This window comes from Haemorhous mexicanus, chromosome 17, assembly GCF_027477595.1.
Source record: "Haemorhous mexicanus isolate bHaeMex1 chromosome 17, bHaeMex1.pri, whole genome shotgun sequence".
In the NCBI taxonomy this organism is placed as follows: Eukaryota; Metazoa; Chordata; class Aves; order Passeriformes; family Fringillidae; genus Haemorhous; species Haemorhous mexicanus.
This window is the reverse complement of record NC_082357.1, coordinates 1453910-1476228: the sequence shown is the minus strand read 5'-3', so window position 1 is coordinate 1476228 and position 22319 is coordinate 1453910. Positions and strand designations below refer to the sequence as shown.

Sequence of the window (22319 nt, the reverse complement as noted above, 5' to 3'; positions counted from 1 at the left end):
TGCTGTGGCAGGTGTGGGATGTGATGCTCGTTCAGTTTGGAATGGCTGGATCTAAAGTGAGTTTTGGTACCTGAGCAGCTGGCAGTGATAAGGAGCTGTTTTCCAAAGAGCACCAAAGGGGACATGAATGAAAACTCTTGTATTGTCTAAAGTTTGAGTTAGGAGTGTTTGTCTATGGAAATAAACTTACTGGATTCTGTTCCTTTTACTGTTTGCCTTCAGGACTGTTAGCAGTCAGTTAATGTTTTATGCCATTTAATTTTGGGGGGGGGAGGGGGTTTGAGGGTTGTGAGAAGCAGAGGCAGGTACAAAACTAGCTGGGAGAGCACCCAAACCACAGGGACACTCTCAGAATCCCAGCATAGTTTGGCTTGGAAGGGACCTTAAAGCTCATCCTATTCCACCCCCTGCCATGGGCGGGGATAGCTCCCACTATCCCAGGTGCTCCATGCCCTGCCCAGCCTGGCCTTGGGCACTGCCAGGGATCCAGGGGCAGCCCCAGCTGCTCTGGGCACCCTGTACCAGGGCCTGCTCACCCTCCCAGGGAACAATTCCTAATTCCCAATATCCCATCCAGCCCTGCCCTCTGGCAGTGGGAGCCATTCCCTGTGTCCTGTCCCTCCATGCCTTGTCCCCAGTTCCTCTGCAGCTCTCCTGGAGCCCCTTTAGGCCCTGGCAGGGGCTCTGAGGTGTCCCTGGAGCCTTCTCCTCTCCAGGTGAGCAGCCCCAGCTCTGCCAGCCTGGCTCCAGGGCAGAGGGGCTCCAGCCCTTGGGGCATCTCCATGGGCTGCTCTGGACTCTCTCCAGCAGCTCCAGGTCCTGCTGCTGTTGGCCCCAGATCTGGAGGCAGCTCTGCAGGTGGGATTTCACCTGAGGGGGCAGAATCCCCTCCTCCTGCTGCCCACACTGGGGCTCAGCCCAGCCCAGGAGGGTTTCTGGGTGCTCATGGCTGGGGCAGGTCCAGCTCTCACCCTCCAACAGCCCAAATCCTTCTCCTGGGGCTGCTCTAAATCCCTTCATCTCCCAGTCTGGACTGATCCTAGAGGTTCCAGGTGCAGCTCCAGCATTTGGCTTGGTTGAACCTCATGAGGTTCCCATGGTCCCAGCTCTCCAGCCTTGCCAGGTCCCTCTGGATGCCCTCCCATCCCTCAGGTGTGTCAGCCACCCCACAGAGCTGGGTGGCATCCCCAGACATGCTGAGAGTGCCCTGATCCCGCTGTCCCTGTCACTGATGAAGATGTTGATCAGCACTGTCCTAAAGGTTGGTTTATCTGAGCTTCTGCCCAGCTGCTCCAGTCAGGATGGGTTTAACTCCTGCAGTTTTGGGGGCAGTGTGACAAGATTGGCTGTCATTGTTTTACCCCTTTTGTTTCTGCAGAAGAAAGACCCAGCTGATCCCTTCAATGATGAGGAAAAGGAAAGGCATAAAGTGGAGGCTCTTGCTAGGAAATTTGAAGAAAAATATGTAAGTGTTCCTTCTTTACATTATGTTGTTCTTGGGGTGGGCAGTGCTGTTCATGTCTCAGGCAGTGCTTGTAGTGCTCACTGGCTCTCAAGTTCCTGTTCTCCCCCAGTCCTTTTTCCTGGCTGCCATGTGCTGGTTTTTATGCTCTTTTTCTGTCTCAGGGCTGCAAAAATAGTTCAGATTCATTCTTAAATCAGATGAGTCTGATTAAAGCGAATTATATGAACTGAAGTGAGCAGCAAATCACTTACTGTGATTGATAAAATTGAGTTTTCCTTAAGCAAAAATGAATTCTTAGGCCTTGTTGCTGTGTCAGGATGGAATGTTCAGTCTCTGAGCACGGGGCTGGGATGAGGACACTGCCCTCAGGACCCTGCTGCATGGATCTCTCTTACCTGTTCCTTTCTGTTCTTCCTTTTGCATGATTTCTGTGGCTGGCAGTAAAACCACACTGTGGTTTTTATACCCTTTGGCACTTTGGGGCAGCAAGTTGTGTGTTGTTCTGTGACACAGATTTGGCCCGTGGCTCACCCTGCCACACTCTGTGGGTGTTTGATGTCTGTAGCACTGAGTCTGTACCTGCTGGAGCACTCAGGGAAGAGCAAGCCCTGTGGAAGAGAGCCCTGGCAGGATTGTTGAAGGGGTGCAGACCCAGTTCAGTGTGGAGTCTGGCTGGCAGTTTTTCATTTTGCTGCACTGTTTTGTTTCTGTATGACAAGGCCTAAAACTGGATTTGCCACAGCCTGGGAGCACAGTGCGATGGGAGCCAGCCCTGCTTTGGTTCTGCTGCAGCTTTTCTGTCCTGGAGGCAGTGTTGCTGTCCTGTGTCAGGGTATCTCTGTGCTGCTGGGATGGAAAAGTGATGCCAGTGTCCATGTTTCCTTGTTCAGGGTGGCAAGAGGCGCAGGAAGGACCGGATTCAGGATTTGATTGATATGGGCTATGGCTATGATGAGTCCGACTCCTTCATCGACAACTCGGAAGCTGTGAGTGCCTGAAGGTGGCTGAGGGGAGGCTGAACCTGCCCTGGGAGTGAGCCACGAGGCTGCCAGGGCCAGGGAGTGAGAGCTCTGGGGCAGCTGCCTGGCAGGAGATGCTGGTAGGCATTCCAGTGTGTTCCTGGGGGAGCACGACCTCCTCAGTCTTGTGGCCAGGGACAGGACTTGAGGACATGGCTGGAGCTGAGTCAGGGAGCTTTAGCTGGGATATCAGGAAAAGGTTCTTCCCCCAGGGCATGGTCAGGCACTGGAACAGCTTTCTCAAAGCCACAGCACCAAGCCTGTGTGAGCTCCAGAGCATTTGGACAGTGCTCTCAGGGATGGGATTGTTGGGGTGTCTGTGCAGGGCCAGGAGCTGGACTCAGTCTGATGATCCCTTCCAACTCAGCATGTTTTGTGATTCCATGAATCCCACTGCATCTTCCAAGCAGCTGAGCTGTGGAATGCAGTAACCAGGTGCCAGTGCCAATGAAGTGTTCTCTGTTATTTGCAGTATGATGAGCTGGTTCCTGCCTCTCTCACTACCAAGTATGGAGGGTTCTACATCAACTCAGGAACGCTGCAGTTCCGGCAGGCCTCTGAGTCTGAGGATGACTATGTCAAAGAGAAGAAGAAGAAGTGTCCCAAGGTCAGGAAAGCAGCTTTCTCAATTATTCCCTCTGTTACAGCTCAGAGCTTGCTGCATGAAAGTGTCTTAACATCAAGAGTGGGAGAGATTTGTGACTTGGTGTGGACAGAATAGGGATAGGCACTTGAAATCCCACTGTATCCTAAAATTTTTGAGTAAAATGAAGCATGTCTGGCATGGATAAGACTCTGGTGGGGTTACCTGGTTCCCAGAGCAGAGGTGGCAGCAGCTCCCTGTCACCCTGGAAGTCACAGCATTATGGGGGTGCTGTCAAATGCTGAAGGCAACACCTGCCAGAACCATGGGGAGGGATGTAGGGGGTTGGGTTAATGAGTCCTGTGTTTTCACATTCCTGGGAGAGGTCCCAAAGTGGCTCTGGGAGTGCTGGCAATCTTGTGGGAAACTCTTGGATTGTGACTCATTTTTAACCCTCTGCAGAAGCGGAAGTTGAAAGATGGGGGTGAAAAAATAAAGAAGAAGAAGAAGGATGATTCTTATGACAAGGAAAAGAAATCAAAGAAGTCCAAGTTTCCAAAAGCCGGGTAAGGAGGGGAGGAGGCAATTCTTGTTGCTCAGCACTTTGTTTCAGGGTTCCAGGTGGCTGCAGTAGGGAGCTGTTGCAGTGTGGGGTGGCTTGAATGCCCATTGCAAACACCCTGTTGCTTCCCAAGTGGGAAAGAAAGGCAGGGGTGGTTTTGGTGCTCTGTTTGGTGGGAACAGATCTGGAGAGGAGAGGGAAAGATAACAACTGTTGGGATGGAGCTGTGGGAGGAAAGGCAGGTGGGAAAGGCTTGGGGCTGTCAGTGTGGGGCTGCCAGGGAGGGAGAGGTTACAAGGCAGGCTGTGTTACTGCTCTCTCTGGGCAGTCCTTTGTACTCCTGCCCAAAGTATTTCTTGGATGAGTGCTCAGCTCTTTTATAGCTTTTGGGCTGTAAAATGGAATGAGTTTTCTTTTTGTTCTGAGTCATCTTGTGCTGTAGCTCTGTCCATGCTTTGGTCTGCCTGGCCTGTCTCTTTCAGTATCTATATCTGTTGATTTTCATTAATTTCCTGTATTTTCCTCCTCAGTTTTTTCCTTCTTCCTTTAACTGTTCTTTGTAATTTATTTTTTCCTGCATGGATCTGCTTTTGGGCAGCAGCAGCCCGTGTGTGGTGTGGTGTCATCAGTGTGTGATTCCTTCAAAGTGAGCAAGGAAAGGAATTTGCTCTCCTGGTTTTAACACAGCAGAAAGCTTCACACTAACTCTGTCCTGCCTCAGTTCCTCTGTACTAATTGTGCATTTCCCAACCTTCCTTGCTGGAATAACAATAATTTCATGTAGCTCATGAAAGCAGAGCTCTGTGGAGGTGGTTTAGGCCCCAGCACCTCTCTGCAGTGGCTCAGGACAGCCTTCTCTGAGCTGAATTGAACAGCCAGAAAGAACCCTGAGACTTTTAGAAGCTGTAAAATACTTTTTCTGCTATAATTGGTTAAGGAGCTAAGACTTGCCAGGGAATTGTGCCTGAAGTGAACTGGGGGAGAAGGGACCCTGTCTGCTCCTTGATCTTGTATTCAGTTCCCTTTCCCCCTCTACTCTTTGTTTGCAGCTTCACAGCATTAAATGCAAGTAAGGAGAAGAAGAAGAAGAAATACTCTGGAGCTCTCAGTGTCAAGGAGATGCTGAAGAAGTTCCAGAAGGAGAAGGATGCTCAGAAGAAAAAAGACGACGAGCAGAAAGTGGTGACCCCTTCCCCAGCCGACCCTGCAGCCCCAAGGGAGGCAGAGGCCATGGCTGACCCTCTGCTGTCCCTCTTTGGCCACGCCAGTGACAGTGACCTGCTCCAGGCAGCCTCAGCCATGGACTCCCTGAGCGAGCTGGACCTGGAGCGGCTCCTCAGCGAGTCCCCCGAGGGCAGCCCCTGCCCTGAGCTGGAGGATGGCAGCGATCCTGCCTTGGAGCAGGAGTTCAAGCAGCCACCATCCCTCCCAGAAGGGCTGCCAGCCCCCCTGGAGAAAAGGATCAAGGAACTGGCTCAGGTACAGCAGCTCCTGGGGCAGTGGGGCTGCCAGGGGGCACAGCTCTGCTGGGAGTGTGTCACAGGAGAGTGTGTGACAGGAGAGTGTGTGTGACAGGAGAGGCACAGCTCTGCTGGGAGTGTGTCACAGGAGAGTGTGTGTGACAGGAGAGGCACAGCTCTGCTGGGAGTGTGTGACAGGAGAGTGTGTGTGACAGGAGAGGCACAGCTCTGCTGGGATTGTGTGACAGGAGGGTGTGTGTGACAGGAGAGGCACAGCTCTGCTGGGAGTGTGTGACAGGAGAGTGTGTGACAGGAGAGGCACAGCTCTGCTGGGAGTGTGTGACAGGAGAGTGTGTGTGACAGGAGAGGCACAGCTCTGCTGGGAGTGTGTGACAGGAGAGTGTGTGTGACAGGAGAGGCACAGCTCTGCTGGGAGTGTGTGACAGGAGAGTGTGTGTGACAGGAGAGGCACAGCTCTGCTGGGAGTGTGTGACAGGAGAGTGTGTGACAGGAGGGGCACAGCTCTGCTGGGAGTGTGTGACAGGAGAGTGTGTGACAGGAGGGGCACAGCTCTGCTGGCTGTGTGTGACAGGCACAGCTCTGCTGGCTGTGTGTGACAGGAGGGGCACAGCTCTGCTGGCTGTGTGTGACAGGAGGGGCACAGCTCTGCTGGCTGTGTGTGACAGGAGGGGCACAGCTCTGCTGGCTGTGTGTGACAGGAGGGGCACAGCTCTGCTGGCTGTGTGTGGCAGCCCCCAGGGACAGAGCACATTCCAGTGGAGGAGTTTCTCAGATCCACTGGGATCACACCTTTGTGCCATTCAGCTTCCTCTTAGTGATTTTCTTGAAGGCCCAGATGTCAGGTGATGTCCAAGTGCTTTATCTTGTCAGGTGCTGAATGTGACACTTGAGATCACACCTGACCAGGATTCCTTCTTTGCCCCTCTTGGAAAAGTGTGCTCCTGATGCAAGCAGTAATTGCCAGAGTCAGATTGACATGAGTGGACTGAACTGTGAATTACTGAGCCTGGAGGGCTGGTTTGGGCTGGGATAGAGGTAATTTTCTCCACAGTGGCTGCTTTGGGGCAGCTTTGAATTGTGCTGTGAAGAGAGCTGATAACCCAGGGATGTTTTGTTGTTGAGCAGGGAGGGCTCACCCAGTGCCAAGGCCTTTGCTGCTCCCACCCCACACTGCCAGTGAGGGGCCTGGGGGGCAGGAGGAGCTGGGAGGGGACAGCCAGGACAGCTGATCCCAGCAGGGATATCCCAGACAGGGGGGTCATGCTCAGCATATAAAACTGGGGGGAAAGGAAGAGGGGGATGTTTGGAGTGATGGCATTTGTTTTCCCACATGATACATGTGATGGAGCCCTGCTGTCCTGGGGATGGCTCAACACCTGCCTGTCCATGGGAAGTGGGGAAAGAATTCCTTGTTTCCTTTGTTTGCATGGCTTTTGCTTTCCCTTTTACACTGCCTTGTCTCAGCCCATGGGTTTTCTCACTTTTACCCTTGTGATTTCCTGCCCCATCCCACCTGGGTGAGGGAGCAGCAGCTGTGTGGGGCTGAGTTGCAGGCTGGGGTTAAACCATGACAAGGACAAATGCCACCATAATATTTTTAATGTGCTGTGCTGGTCAGGACACTGAAGGGGTGCACAGTGCTGTGTGTGTAAAATCAGAGGGTGCAGCTGGAAAGCATTGCCCCAGTTCTGCACTGGGAGAAGGCCTGGAAAGCCCTCTAGATGGGGCTTGGGGATTTGCTAGAACCATTTCCATGTCACAGGCAGATCCTTTGCTGAAGCTTGGGTACCACTGGAGCTGCACCAGTTTGGCAATTTGAGTCCTTCAGCCATCTTAACATCTGGTTGTTGGGGTCCCATTTAGAGAGTAAGGGATTCTTTGCTTCTTTTCTGTCAAGGTCAAGATTAAATCACCAGACAGTATTTCTTGTTGGGACCCAGATGTTTATTAGTTCTTACCTGTGTTACAGTCTCACAAGCTGTGAGTTCTACAGTACTTTGCTGTAACAAGGTAGAAAATGGCAATGTATCTCTCTCTACAGGGCCTTTGAAGGCTAAACTGTCCAATTAAGAAATGACACCTAAATTATTTTTACTTTTAACCCAATAACCAACCACCTGTGCCTGCAGTGTGGACTTTTTATCCAATCACACAAAACCACCCAAACCCATGGAGAAGAAGGTGAAGAAGCAGGACCAGCCTCCGCCCTAAAACCTCCATCTTGCTTTTTATATATTGCTGTATTCTAAACCCTGAAACTCTTGAGTTTCCCACCCTGTGATATGGCACACTTCTATTCAAACTCCACACCCACAATCCCAGCTCTGTCATTCCATTTTGGAAACTTCTCCACAGCCTCAGGTCAATGCAGTGTTCTCTTGGGGGTCAGTGCCTGGCAGCACAGAAAGTCTCAAGTTCTCAGCAGCCAGGGTACCAGCAAGGGAGTGGAATATATTAATGTCTAGAAGGATGATCTTATGTCTTTTCACCAGTTGCTCCTCCTGCAGCTGGGCTCCTGGGGGGCTCACCCATCTTCTCCACAGTGTGGTGTGCTCTGGGAAGCTCCAGTCTGTTTTGGAGAAGGAAAATACTGGGTGCTGCCCAGGGATCCCTTCCTGGCCTGTCAAAGTGTGCTTTCAGCCTTGTGGTGTCAGGGCTGTCACCATCAGCCTGTCAGCAGTGCTGGGAGGTTTTGTTCCTGCTGCTGGTGTGGTTTTAAACACTGATTTTAAGTCATAAACATGCCCTTGGAGCTCTGTGGTGGTTCTGCCTCCTGGGGCACTTCAGTTTAGAGCACCTCTTACTGAAGTGGAGATGCTGAGTAACTCCTGTCACTGAAGATAAGCTGCTCTTAGAGAACTGTTCTGCTGAGTTGTGCACTGGGGTGAGCAGATGGGAGGGGAGGAGGAACTGAAGCAAGTATTGCCACAACTGATAAAATAATGGGCTCTTGGTGGATGTTTCTGTTTCAGAAAGCACCAAACCAGCTGTTTGTGGCTCTGAGTGAAAGGAGGTTATTTTGGAAGTTCCATGGTATCAGGTTAATTGTTATGGTGTTGTGAAACAGTTTCATAGCAGAGTCCACACTGATTTTCCTGCTTAGATTTTCCTGCTGCTGTGTCTCTGGTGCTGGATTGTGGATGTTAAGAAAGAAACTGAAACCTGTGGGTCAGTTAGGGCTGTGGGACATGAGCTCAGGTGGCAATGAAGAGGTGCTCTACCTCTGCCTGAGAGCCAAGTCTCTTCATCCCAGAGGTGGGAGCATCTCCAGAGTTAAATGGAGCCTCCAGGCATTTCCTCTTCTACTTGAGCTGCTTTGACTTTAACCCTCTCCTTCCTAAATAATTTTCCTGTTGAGGATTCTCCTTAGCATTGGGTCTTCTCCTTTGACATCACCTGCTGCTGGCAGGGAGGAATGTTCACCCTCTGGGCATAAATTAATTGCTTGCCTGCCTCAACTTTGGAGTGGTAAATCATGGGATTTCAAAATCCTCTCCTGGTCTGCTTCCCCGTGCAAGGAATCACTAACTCATGGTGGTGCCTTGTGCCAAATCCCAGTTTTGTTTATATCCCCACTCAGAAAAAACTGAAAGCTCTTGGCAATTTGCTACTATCTCATTCATCTCTTGGAATTATTTTCCTGCTGGACATATTTTTCATGGGTGTGATGTTTTTGGGCTGCACTTTGTGAGCTGCAGTCATAGCTCTGGAAGCTTCCTGAACTGGACTTTTTTTTTGTTTCCATGGTGTTGACTGGGAGTAACACATCCCCTGTAGCTGTGACTCTTCTCTCTTGGTGTCTTGGCTTAGTTTCCAGGTGGATCTAGAAAACCTGGTGATAAGTCTCCTCAACCTTCCTTAGATGTGATTTGTTTGAGCTTTCCTGGTCCAGGGACAAGCTCTGTGCTCCTATTCCTCCATCTCCTGAGAAGTTAAAGCCATGCCCTGCAGCTGTTGTTGTCCCCATGGCAAGTTTGGCAGAGAAGTCACCTCCTTTGTCCCAGGAAACAGAGGACTCTTCACTCCAGAGTGGTAACTCCAGTGCATCTGGAGAGGATGGGAAGGTCAGGTGTTACCAGGTCAGGCAGGGTTGGACTGGGGAGGTTCACACTTCTGCTGTGGCAGAGTTTGTGTAATAAAGCTGTGCCTTGTTTTGCAGTAGTTCTGTGGTGGTTTTGGAGACACCTGGTTGCTTGTGCCAGCTGTGAAGTGCTGATGATTTGTGTTATTTCCTGACTTCCAGGCTGCCAGAGCTGCTGAGGGAGAAGGCAAGCAGAGATTCTTCACTCAGGACATCAACAACATCATACTGGAGTAAGTGCTGCCAGCAGAGAGGGGTGGGAAAGGAGAGCATTAGGCAGAGCATTTTTTGTAAATTCAGGAGCAGGTTCAGCAGGAATTGTGGGGTTGTCCTTGTACAGGTCTTCCAGGCAGAACATGCCCAGAATAACATGAAAGTCTCCTACAGATGGCTTTCAGTTGAAATATGATGAGCTAGGAGAGTGTTGGAGGGAATGTATCCAGGCCTCCTGTTCTCAAGATGCTGCCTGATATTTATGGGCCTAAATTTGGTCACTTGACCTGTGGGTTTAGCTTGATGCAAGACCAGTAAATGTCTCCCTGAGAGATGACAGGTGTGTTTTTGCTACTTAACTTACATGCTATGTAGAATTGTTTAGAACTGGGATAAGGCTGCTGTGTTCACTGGTTCTCTGGGAAAACAGGAGAAATTCCATTCCTGCTCTGTGTTTTGAGGCCCCAAATGACAGAGTGCCAGTGTTGCTCAGGCAGCTGCAGATAATGGCTTCATTCTTCTGCCAGAGCCTGGAGAGGGCTGATGAATGCACAGGGTTTTGTGATCAGTGCAATAATACTGACACCCAGGCTTTAATTTCATTAAGGTTTATCCAGGCAATTGCTGGGAACTGCCAAGGGGAGTTTGGGACTCTGTTTCCCTCTCATTTCCATGGCTGATTACCACCTTCCAGCATTCCAGTGCTGGCTGCACAAACAGTCCTTGTCTGGTGGCAAACTGATCACTTCAGCCTCACTCAGAGGAGATTTAGACAGATTTGTACAATTTGCTGCACGATTCGGATGAGGGGAACCCCAGACATGAGTATAGACTGAGAACACACTGTGGGCAGCCCTGGGAGAAGAATTTGGGGTGTTGGTGGGTGAGAGGCTGGACATGCTCCCCCCTCAGTGCACCCAGAAACCCCCCAGGGCTGGGCTGAGCCCCAGTGTGGGCAGTAGGAGGGGGGGATTCTGCCCCTCTGCCCCCTCAGGTGACACCTCACCTGCAGAGCTGCCTCCAGCCCTGGGGCCCAGCACAGGAAGGATGTGGAGCTGTTGGAGAGAGTCCAGGGCAGCCCATGGAGATGCCCCAAGGGCTGGAGCCCCTCTGCTCTGGAGCCAGGCTGGGAGAGCTGGGGGTGCTCACCTGGAGAGGAGAAGGCTCCAGGGACACCTCAGAGCCCCTGCCAGGGCCTAAAGGGGCTCCAGGAGAGCTGCAGAGGGACTGGGGACAAGGCATGGAGGGACAGGACACAGGGAATGGCTTCCCACTGCCAGAGGGCAGGGCTGGATGGGATATTGGGAAGGAATTGTTCCCTGGCAGGGTGGGCAGGCCCTGGCACAGGGTGCCCAGAGCAGCTGTGGCTGCCCCTGGATCCCTGGCAGTGCCCAAGGCCAGGCTGGGCAGGGCATGGAGCAGCCTGGGACAGTGGGAGGTGTCCCTGCCATGGCAGGGGGTGGGATGGGATAAGCTTTAAGGTCTCTTCCAATTCAAAGCATTCTGTGACTTTAATGATGGTGATGATGAATCACTTGTCATTTTTTACACTTTCTGACACTGAGAGGTGGCTTAAGAAGCCAGGCTCCTAATTTCTGTTTAATTGTGTAGATGGGTTTGGCACATGCTGGTGTCTCTCATCTACTCACTAGGAACTTGATACCCAAGGGATGAAGTTTGATTTCGTGTTGTCCTGAATTCCACTGCCACAGCAGCTGACAGAACCAGTGTGCACTTCTCTTTTCATTGCCTGCCCCTCCTGCCTGCAGCTGCCAGGCAGAGCAGATGAGACTGCTCACTTCCACCTGTCCCTTCTCCAGCTACTCCCAGAGCAGATCCAAAGCACAGCTTGGGATAGAACCTATTGATCCTAGAATCCAGAGAGAAACCCACAGTTTACCTTGTCCTTCATCCCTCTGTCCCTGCCTCCCAGTGCCCTCAGGGCTGGCTGGCAGTCCTGCTAAGGCTGTGTTTGTCCCCAGCATCGAGCTGCAGACGCGGGAGCTCAGCAGCCAGGTGCGCTCGGGGGTCTACGCGCACCTGGCCGCCTTCTTCCCCTGCAGCAAGGACACGCTGCTGAAGCGAGCCCGCAGGCTCTACCTCTACGAGCAGGTGAGGGAGGTGGCCAGCAGGCCTGGGGGGTGGTGGCCCTGCTGGGCACAGCGTGGCTGTTGTGTTCCCAAAGCGCTGTGTCCTCTGTGGGGCACGGCACCCTGGCTGGGTGGGGGTGGAGCTGGCTGGAGTTTGGTGTCCCAGCCGTGGAAACATTTTGGGGTGTTCTGTGTGGCAGCAGCTCTCTGGCCACAGAGAGAAACAGACAGCTTTCCTCTCGGTGTCTCTGTATTTGAGATGACCCCGAGGTGTTAGAAAGTCTCTTTTTCCCAGCCCCAGGATTGAAGAAGGAGTCAGGATTCTTCAGCTGTGGTTTTCAGGGTTGTTTATTCTCTGTTATCTCTAACATTCTTTTTCTCACCTGCTGAGGTTGGTTGGTTGGTGGCACACTGACTGCCCCAGAGGTGGTGTTACCTTTTTATACTAAGAACTACCTGTACATTATTTACAATAACTTTCCAATACCCATCACCTATGTTAGACAGTGTGTTTCTGCTCGAAACCAATCCATCAAGTCACACCATCACCCAGAAGATGGAGGCTAAGAAGGAGAAGGACAAGGCATGCCCAAATCCCTCCATCTTGGCTTCTGAGCCCCCATTCTAAAAACCTCAAAATTTTACTTTTTCACCCTGTGACAAACTAACTATAATTCTACTTAAACTCTTGTGACTTGTAAATTTTCACATAAAGTTGGTAATTTTCTCCATGGGTTAAAATCAAAGGCACAGTTGTCTTTGGCTTCATGCCAAGGTCTCTGAGCCCCCTGCCAGGGGATCAAGCCATCCAGGGCAGCCAGGGGGATGTCCTGGGTTCCTACACTTTCCCAGGCATCTTTCTGGGAAAAACCTGTGAGAAGATCAGAGAAACGAATGAGAAACAATTCTTACCTTCACTTGCTGCACCTGGTATTGTGAACGTGTGGAATGTGTTATGGAGATTTGTTTGCCAAAGGTTTCTTAATTAACTAACAGTGATGGTGTTTTAATTAAAGAACTGATCAATTCCACCTGTAGTGAACTAAGGTATAAAAGAACAGGTTTCTTAATACAGATTATTGCTCAGCCTTCTGTAAAGAGATGGAGTCAGGGTAAGTTCTCAGGCAGTCCTGGCTGCTGTGCTGACAGCTCTGTGCTCGCTGCAGGGTGGGCGCCTGAAGGAGCCTTTGCAGAAGCTGAAGGAAGCCATTGGAAGGGCCATGCCAGAGCAGGTGGCCAAGTACCAGGAGGAATGCCAAGCTCATACTCAGGCCAAGTTTGCCAAGTAAGCTCCTCGTTTGCTCATTCCCCCTCTGTGGCTTTTCCCAGCAGGCTCCCTGTGGCCTGGAGGCTGCTCTCCTGAGGTTTGCCACCTCTTTTTGTTCCGTGGGTTACATTTGCTGATGGGCATTGATTGGCCTGATTAAGCTGTGTGTGTTCTTCATGCTGTCTGTGGCCACGCCAACTACAGCAGCACTGATGGGACCAGAGCTTGGCTGAAGGGTTTTGCGTGTGCAGGCATGTCCTTAGGAACATGGCAGCCTGGGAACAGTCAGGCTGGATTAGTCCCATCATCTCTATTACAAAATATTGAGAGATTTCTTAACCTTCAGCCCAAAGCTCAGCTTGCACCCTGAGCCAGAGATTGCTGATACTGGGACCACTGTCCAGCGCTGTTCTGAGATACTTAATCCTCCCCTTGAACCTGCAGGGTGATCACTTCCACAGTTTCTGTCTTCATTTTAGGATGCTGGAAGAGGAAAAAGACAAAGAACAGCGAGTTTGTTCTGATGATGATGAGGATGAAGAAAAGGGAGGGAAGCGTGTTGCGGGCCCGCGGAAGAAATTCCAGTGGAACGATGAAATCAGGTTTGAATAACTCAGATATTAAGCAAATTCATGACCTGTCTTACTCCTTGCAGTTGGCAGTGAAGCATTTTGGTGTCTGTGTTTTGTTTCCAAAGCAGTGCTGATTCACCTGTAGGAGCAGTCAGCTTGGAGGTTCGTGGCACATGGTGTGGTTGTGGAAGCCATTCCTGCATTTATTGCATCTCACCCTGCAGCTGATTTCAGGCCCAGGCTAACCCTGAGAGAAGTGCTGAGAGCCTCTGTGCAGAGTCCAAAAGAGAGAGTCAGATCTTTGGGAACAGAAGGGATTCAGCTGAATTGCTGACATCCTACAGCCCAGACTCTTGACATGCCCAGGTTCTGGTTGTGGAAGCAGTTGGAGCTGTTGGGTTTTGCTGCCCCTGGCACCCGGGGGGCTGACAGAGAAGGGAGTGCTGAGGATAGGGGAGAGTGACAAAGGGTAAAAGGAAAATCAGTCCTGCTGTCTTCTTACTCTGGAACAAATCAGTTTGTGCTGCTGATCCATGTAGGACATAGCCAGCTGTGCTTCCTGCCTTCTCCTTGCAGAGAGGTTCAGTTCTGTGGCTGTTACTGGTGCCTGTGGCTCTGGCACTGGTTTGCTGCCTCAGCTGGTTCAGGAGATTACACTGGGAAGGGGTAACAAGACTTTTCTCCCTGGTGCATCCATGTGTGTGCACACACAGAGCAAGGACTGTGCCTTTCCCTTCTCCTTTCCTGAGGAGGCAGTGCAGGCTTGTAGTAGTAAGAGCCAGGCATGAATTGGTGTGTTTATCCAGCCTGGATAAAGAGAATGATCTCCAAGTGGGAAAGGTCAATCTGCATAACTGTATGTGAAATCTTCCTGTTCCTCAGGGAGCTGCTTTGCCACTTGGTGAAGATTAAATTGGATGGTTATGACCTTGACAAGAATAAGGCTCAGTCTCTAGAGGATTATGTGAAGACCTTCCTAGAAGGAGAGGTGAAGCCCCTTTGGCCAAAAGGCTGGATGCAGGCCAGGTGAGCAAGAATCAAGGGATTCCTTGTCCCAAGGGACCTGGGAAGGTCATCAGTCCTACCCTTGCTCAGGGAATGGCTGGCTTCAGAGTTAGATCAGAGTGCTCAGGGCTTTGGCCTGTGGAATTTTGGAAATTCCCAAGGATGGAGTTTACCACAGCATCTTTGGGCTCCTGTTCTGGTACTTGATCACTCTTCATGAGATCTTTTCTCCTGATTTCCTATAAAAATTCCCCTTGCTGCACTGAACTGAATATTCCCTGCTTTTGTTTTTTACTGTGCACCTTTGAGAAAGGTCTGACTCCATCCTGTTCCTGTCCCCACCACTCTTTAGGTAGTGGAAAACTGCCATTAGACTCCTTCTGGGGCTTCTCTTTTTCCAGGCTGAGCAAACCCAATTCCCTCCACCTCTCCTTGGCTGTCGTGTGTCCCTGTTCCTTGGGATGTCTCCAGTTTGCTGGCATCTCTCTTGGATTGTGGGGACCCTGAAACTGGATTTGTGTCCAGATGTGTCCTCCCAGGTGCTGAGCAGGGGATGGTTTGCTCTCAGCAGGGCACCTCTGCAGCAGTGGATTCCCTTCCCTTGCCCCCCCAGGAGCCCCAGGCCCTTTCCTGCAGGGCTGCTGCCCGGGGTTGTTCCATCCCAGCTGCAGGACTTGGTGCTGGATTTCACTGAGCTTCATAAGGTTTGTGTTGGTCCCTTTCTCCAGCCTGGGAAGGGCCCTGTGAATGGCAGCCCTGCCCTCCACCATGTTCTCCCTCCTGCCTGTGTCCCTTTTCACCTCCCAACTGCCTGAGTGCAGCCAGGGCTGTAAATGGCAGTGCTGAGCAGCCTCGGTGCCATGGTGGTGTCAGACAGGTGCCACTGGCAGTAGAACTGGCACTGAGGTCAGGCCCACGGGCCAGTCTCTGCTTTCTTGGCTCTGTATTACACAAGATCCCTTTGTGAGCACAAAGGATACATTTTCCAGACACTTTGGGAAGTCTTCTCTGGAGTATTCCCCAAAGAAGGAAGGCAAAGTAGAAGAGTTTTAGGGGCTTGTTGGAGGCAGTAGAATCTGGTGTGGTTTCTGTACCCTCACTGCTGTTTCCTGCTCTTTCCCACTCTCCATCATCCCTGCCCTCGAGCTGGCAGTGGCAGAGAGCCACACAAATGGCAGAGTCCCTCTGCTGGGACTGTCATCACCTTCTGGCCTGCTTTGTTTTGCTCAGTACTTTCAAAGAAAGGACAACTCTGCAGTCTTACTTCTGGAATCTTTAAGGTTCCTTCCAAGCCAAGCTGTTCCATGGTCTGTCTCTGCATTTCACCAGCTGGGCAGTGCTGTCTTCTCTGCTGAGTTTGCTTTCTGGGTGGTGGGGAATAAGGAAGATGTAGGTAGCAGTTCCTAAGAGCAGTAAGAGAGTGGCACATCAGAGATGCACTTGGAGAAGTCTGTGAAGGCTGGTGCAGTTGCAGTGCTCAGGAAGATCAGTGCTCAGCTTGGTTGTAGTGTGGTGGTGCAGGAGCTGAAATCTGGCATTAGGAGGTGGGGGAAGATTCCTGCTTAGTTGATGAAGATTGACCCAGCCTGAGGGTCTCAGCTTGCCAAGTTTTAAAAACTTTTCTTTGAATAAAAGGAAATTAAATTCTTCATCTCCAAGTTTGATGGTGAAACTGTTGTTGGGCATTCAGGTGTTCACACAAGACTCCGTGTAGGAGGCACTTCAGTGGAATTAAGTACAGTAAGTAATACCTCAGTAAAAGTGGATTTCCTGGATGCTTTCCAGTGGCTGAAGGACAATGGTTTCTCCTGCTGGCACTTGGAGTTGGACTTGATCTTTCTGGGTCTCATCCAGCTCAAGATATTCTCTGACTTGGTGGTTTAAAGACAGAGGGTAGAGTGACAGCCACGGGGAGGGGTTGGTGGCTCTAGGAAAACTGTAACAATGTTATGGATAAGTCAGCTTGATTCACTGTCATCGTGGTCTCAGAAGTTCATCTGGAAGAGGAACTTGAAGGTGGACAGAGCAGCAATTTCATGGATGAGTCAGAGAGGCCCTGCCATGAGTCTGTTTCCTCCATGAGGAGGTGATTAACAGAATGTTAGGTTAACATAAGCTTGCTTTTTTAGAGAAAAATGATGACAAAAGCCTGTTAATACCAGGCAGGAATCACATTCCATGTGCCAGTGCTGAAGGAATGTTTGTAACTCCTCCCTGACATGTCGGAGGGCAGCTGGATGGCAGCTGGTTTGGGTCAGAGAGTGTTTGGGGGAGACTCTGCTTTACCCTCAGTAGTGCAGGCTTTGGATGAAGCTCAGTCTGTTGGCTGTGCTCAGTCAGTCCTTCCAGAAAGGGTTGTCAAGTACAGAGTCACCTCAGCTCCAGGCTGGGGACACCAAGGCAGCACAGACCCTTCTCTCCTTCTTTGCTGGCTGAGAGGCACGGGAAGGGAACTTCCTTCCTGGAGGCTGAAGAGCTCTTGGATGATCTCTGGCAGCAGGAAGGCCCTGAGTGATGACCCTGCCTCTCCAGCTGGCTTTTTAAGCTGGCAGGGCTTTTTCCTTAGGCATTGTCCAACCACTGCCTGAATGGCCTTTGCAGTGCCCACAAGCATTGCTCCCCAGAGAGAGAACTGTGTGGGGCAGCTCAGGACGATCTTCCTGGCAAAGGGCTGAATATTTGTTTGCTCTCTATGGTTTCAGTTTCACCAAGTCCCCTGCTGTGCTGTGCAGCTCTGTCTCCAGTGATCCCAGCTGCTCTACTGGGTCTTGCTGGATATCACTTCTCATTGCTCTCTTCCCTTCTTAGGACACTGTTTAAGGAGAGCAGGCGTGTACACGGACACCTCACATCCGTCCTGTGAGTATCACAGCATTCCTCTGCAGTGAAAACTGCTGATCTCCATTCCCTGGGGCCTGGGGGGGTCCTGCAGGAACACCTGAGCTTGCTTGGCTCCCCCCTCACAGATCAGTGCTGCTTCTTTTGGGGAGGTCTAGGGACAGCAGCTGTTTGTGTGTGACATCTCCCAACACTTTCCTCAGGTGCTTAGCCTTCAGCAAGCTCAAAAATAACAACTTTAAAGCCAGGTTGCCTCTGGTTCAACAGCCTGGAGTCAGGCCTCTGTGCTGGGCCTGGGAGGCTCAGGGAGGTCAGGTGGAGTGTGATTACTGCAGCCTGTTCACTTGCTCCTTGCTGGATGCTGGATTCCCTCTTTCTTGTTGCCTGCTTCAAGGAGGGGCACCATGAGCTCAGGCTGGTGAAGGTGCAGCAGGCTCACCAAGGTGCAGCAGGCTCACCAAGAGCCATCAGAAGCCAGCTGGGCAGGGGCTTTAATCCAAAGGGTCTCATGGATCTTGCTGGTGGTTGTTAACAGATGAGGACATGGATTTAGGCTGGTGTCAGCTTGGCAGACAGTCCTGTTCTTGGCCCTGGTGAGTGAGGGGAAGTGGAATAGGGTATGGAGTCATCCTTCCCTCAGCCACACACCCAGCATCTCAGGGATGTCTTGTACCAAAGATTGCATCTGACCAGATCTATTCTCTGGGAGTTTGGCAGATGCTTTTGCATCCTTGGCTTCTTCTGGGAACCCAAAAGAAGGGTGTAACTTCTGCAGAGCAGCCTCTGTGCCAGTTTCTCTCTGGGCCTTGCTGTAGGAGGGCAGCAGTGGGGTCCTGCAGCTGGTGCAGGATGTGTGTGTGGGTGTTTCACTGCTCTGCTGCCATTCCAAGACTCTGCTCCACTCCCTGATCCACTCCCTGGTGGGAGTTGGGGCTTCCAAGAGCAGCAACCAAATGTCATGTGGTTTTGAATCCTAGCAACCTGAGATGCTGCCTCTGTTCCCTGCAAAGACTCAGTGGATCATCACCAGCAGGGCCCAGGTGTGCTCTCTGGCTGGCTCCTTCCCTGGGGGCAGTCACTCAGCCATGTTTCTCTTGTCTTCCTCCAAACAGGGCGAAGAAGAAAGTGATAGCTCCTACTAAGGTGAAGGTGAAGGTGAGTTCTGTTTTCTGGTTCTCATGATTGGTATGTGCCAAAAGTCAAGTGACTGCCCCCCTGAACCCTGTGCTTGGGCTTTGTATCAGCTACATCAGCTACTGTGAAATGGCTCTGCTCAGTAGTTGGCTTGGAAAAAACAACTGGAACAGCAGTTAAAATTGATGGTAGTGGCAGTTGGGAGGGGAGTGGGGGCTCACAGAATATGTGTGTCCTGCCTTTTATCCCCAGATTGTGAACCTTCCCTCCCCTTCTCAGCAGTAAACCCTGTCTCTCTTCTGACTGTGCCTTCTCCTGTGATGTTGTTCCAGGACTCTTCCTGCAAGCCAGACAAGAAGCTGTCGGTGTCTGTCCCTTCCCTACACTCGAGCAGCACCTTGGCCATGTCCTCAGAGCCCCAGGGAGGAGCCCTGGGCATCAGTGCCCAAACCAGGGAGCTCTTGTCCCTTGGGACAGCCCAAGCTGCCAGCAGCACTGCCACTCCTGCCACCTTCAAGGATGACTCCTTGGATGAAGACTTGATTCACAACCCCACCTCCTCCCTGGAAGCGGTGTCCAAGGAACTGGCTGTGCTGAACAGCAGGGCAGCAGGGAGCCCTGACTTTACTTTTCCTGCAGCTCCAAAAGCTCCACCAGAGAAGATCCCAGCTCTTGCATCCTCAGAGGAGAAGAGGACATTTCCAAAGCCCAACCCTTCCCCTACATCATCCTCTGGTTCCCTCCAGTCTCCTCTAAACTTCCTAGCCGAGCAGGCCCTGGCATTGGGCCAGTCCTCTCAAGACAAGAAGACAGAGAACTCTAATTACAAAGAGCATTCCTGCCAAGCCTCCTCCAGCAAAGTCCTGCCTGATGCCCACCAGGCTAAACAGAAGCACCACAGCCAGGTCAGGCCAGGCCACGGGCCCCCAGCCTCGGCGCCGGTGCCGGGCTCTCAGGTGAAGGTGTTCCACCCTGGTGCTCAGCTCCAGAAAACCTTCACCTCCCCAGCTCCCTTTGTCAAACTGCAGAATCCCAAATCCTCCACCCCCCTGCCCCAGCGCTCCCTCCTCCAGCAGGTCAAATCATCAACCAAAGCTCAGAGCTTCCATTCCTCCACGTCCCCAAGCAGCACCCAAAACTCCAGCAGCTCCCACAAGAGCCAAGGCTTGTCCTCATCCTCTCTCAGCTACGCCGGGAAGCACTCGAGCAGCTCCGGCTCTTCAGGACAATCTTACAAATCACCTTTCGTAGCTGGCTCCCTCTCCAAGCACGGGGCTTCTTCCAGCAGCTCCTCTGGAGCTCCTGCCAACCAGGGCAGCTCCTCTGGGACTTTGCTCCCCGGCGTCACCGCCCCGTCCCCGGGCTCGTCCTCTGGCCGCCCAGCCTCAGGCTCCTCCGTGAAGAAACCTCCCGTGGCCCAGAAGCTGACCCTGGTGGCACCTCCTGGAGGCTCCAACGGAGATTCCAGCGGGGGCACCCAGGGCGTGGCCAAGTTGCTGACCTCGTCCCTAAAGCCAGCTGTGGTCAGCAGCACCGCAGCCTCTACCTCTGTGCCGGTAAGGGGGCCCTGCTGGGAGCTCCTGCCTCGCTCACAGCTGCCCTGAAGGGGGCACTTCAAAAGCAAAATCTTGAACGACTGGCTGGATTTCAGCTGCTTTAGACTAGAAAATTGTGGCCTTTGCCCTGGGCTTGCCCTCCAGAATTCCAGCTTTCACTTTCAGCTTTAATGACCACTGAGCTGAATGCTGTGCTGCCTTCCAAAGGGCAGTTATTGCCCAGGCTATGCCATGGTCCTGCCCTGGCTCTGCGAGCCATGGGGACAGTAGGGCTCCCATTTGGATTAAGAGAAAGTGCAGTAAGATAATTTATAATTTATCGCAAGACATAAAATTCATGGCATAAACTAAAATTATAATAGTGAATTTATCATTAATTAGATCTAAAAACTTTAGCCTTCTTCAGGTTATTCCAAGTTATTTTAGTATTATTGCCCCTTTTGTCATGACTGGCCCATAGAATTAATAACCTGTGGTTATAGAACCGTGGAATCATTCAGGTTGGAAAAGCTCTCTAAGATCATGGAGTCCAACCACTCCCCCAACACTGCCAAGGCCACCTCTAGCCCATGTCACCAGTGCCACATCCACATGGCTTTTAAATCCTCCCAGACATGGTGACTCCACCCCTTCCTGGGCAGCTGTGCCAGTGCCTGACCATCCTTTCCATGGAGAAATTTTCCCAATATTTCTTAGGATAGAACATTTCAGGGAGGACTTCTGGGTTGTCACTACAGACTTGTGTTATTACAATATTTTATTACTTAATGGTATAAGGGGGTTCATTTTTATCTATAGCAAAAGAGTAAGAGTTTCTAATGTTGTATGCATTTGTTGTTGGCTGCTCATGCCTGCCTTCCTTTGTGGCCCATGGAAAGAGCTGGGAAATACAAGGAGTGTGTTGAAATGGAAGGCATGTCCTGCTCAGCTTATGTAGCTTGTCTGCTCCTGAGCTAGAGAGCTGGGAAGCACTCCCCACTGGTGCCTGTCTCCATGAGAGAGATCCTGAATGACCTCCTGGGGTGCCTTGGGTGCCTGGCAGACCTCAGTGACTCCAGACCTCAGTGCCTGGAGTTGTCAGCAGTGTGTGCTGCCATAAGTGAGTAGGAAGCATACCCTGGAACTCACAGGCAATGGGAAACTTTTCCTCTGCCTAATGGAGGCACAGTTCCAGAGCAAGGGAGTCATGGAGGCAAATCCAGCATGGCCACATTCAGAAGAGCTGGCTTGCCCATGTCCATCTGCAGATGGCCTCAAGTGTTGGCCTCTCTTGGGCCCTGGCTGGGAGGGTGTTTTTCCAAGGGGGAATTCTCCAGCATTTCATGTTTTGCAGATCTGTAAGTCTGAATGATGCTGTACCCTGATTCTCCCTCTCCTGACTGACCTTTTCCTTTGCTTTGCAGAAAGGAACTAGTGGAGCTGTGCTGCTAACAAGCTCTTCCTCCTTAAGTGTACTGGCTCCATCCTACAAGTCCAACAACCCAAAGCTGCCAGCTGCCCTGAGCTCCACCCCGTTAGGTATTATCTCTCCTATTCATTCTTTCCCTCTCCATGTCATCTCCTTCAGTTCCGACTCCTCCCCAAAAGCAGGAGTTTCCAAGGATGCAATAGTTACAGGACCTGCTCCGGGAACTTTCCACCATGGCCTCGGGCACAGTGAGTATCCTGCTGGTCACCTGTGTGTCACCTGTGCCTGTGCTGTCACATAGAACATCAGTGCTCTGCTGGGCTGCCCCATTGCACACCAGCTCATCTCTCTGGCTGTTGCTTCGTGCTCTGCTCCCTGCTTTTGTATCTCCAGCAGTTGCATTTGGAGAACATCCCTAGAGCTCACCCAGAAGTGCCAGTAACTGGAACCCGACCTCTGCTAACTGCTGCAGCTCCTCTGCTCATTCTGTCTTGGATGTGTATTTGTTCCTTTTTCCCTCTCCTCTCTTTGTTTTTCTCTCTAGGTCTTCTGGCTGGTTTGCACTCCAGCCCCCACCACGCAGCGCCACTCCCACACTCTGCCCTGTCCACTCACTTACCACAGAGTTTGCCAGGTAACTTGTCAGATGCTCGTGTTTGTCTTCTGCCTCGTGAGTCTCCCTCTATCTCAGCAGAGCTTTCCTTCAGGGCTGCAGCCAAAGGGGGTGTTCATGTTTTCCAGCTGAGGTACAGGGTGAGGGGCTGGGGGAAACCTGCTCTGGTCGAAGGTGTCCCTGCCATGGCAGGGGGTGGAACAGGATGGGCTTTAAGATCCCTTCCAACCCAAACCATTCCATGATTAGGAAGAAATTCTTGGCTGTGAGGGTGGGCAGGCCCTGGCACAGGATGCTCAGAGAAGCTGTGGCTGCCCCTGGATCCCTGAAGTGCCCAAGGCCAGGTTGGACAGGACTTGGAGCAGCCTGGGACAGTGGAAGTTGTCCCTGCCCATGGCAAGGGTGGAATGAGATGGGCTTTAAGGTCCCTTC

General features: G+C 51.7%; 1 protein-coding gene across 7 annotated transcripts in view; it reads left to right on the top strand.

Moving 5' to 3' along the window:
- Positions 1 to 22319, top strand: part of UBN1 (ubinuclein 1) — a 35216-nt gene that overhangs the window by 1217 nt on the left and 11680 nt on the right. For 3 of the 7 annotated variants that reach the window (XM_059861637.1, XM_059861636.1, XM_059861638.1), the window contains 15 exons: positions 1379 to 1465; positions 2356 to 2451; positions 2957 to 3091; positions 3530 to 3633; positions 4679 to 5108; positions 9354 to 9424; positions 11387 to 11516; positions 12661 to 12779; positions 13241 to 13363; positions 14216 to 14359; positions 17147 to 17197; positions 18289 to 18331; positions 18643 to 19866; positions 21270 to 21522; positions 21819 to 21908. In XM_059861637.1, the coding sequence (XP_059717620.1) occupies positions 1379 to 1465; positions 2356 to 2451; positions 2957 to 3091; positions 3530 to 3633; positions 4679 to 5108; positions 9354 to 9424; positions 11387 to 11516; positions 12661 to 12779; positions 13241 to 13363; positions 14216 to 14359; positions 17147 to 17197; positions 18289 to 18331; positions 18643 to 19866; positions 21270 to 21522; positions 21819 to 21908 (3100 nt within the window). The remainder of the gene's footprint in view (positions 1 to 1378; positions 1466 to 2355; positions 2452 to 2956; positions 3092 to 3529; positions 3634 to 4678; positions 5109 to 9353; positions 9425 to 11386; positions 11517 to 12660; positions 12780 to 13240; positions 13364 to 14215; positions 14360 to 17146; positions 17198 to 18288; positions 18332 to 18642; positions 19867 to 21269; positions 21523 to 21818; positions 21909 to 22319) is intronic. The other 4 variants (XM_059861639.1, XM_059861641.1, XM_059861640.1 and 1 more) reach the window with 4 other exon arrangements.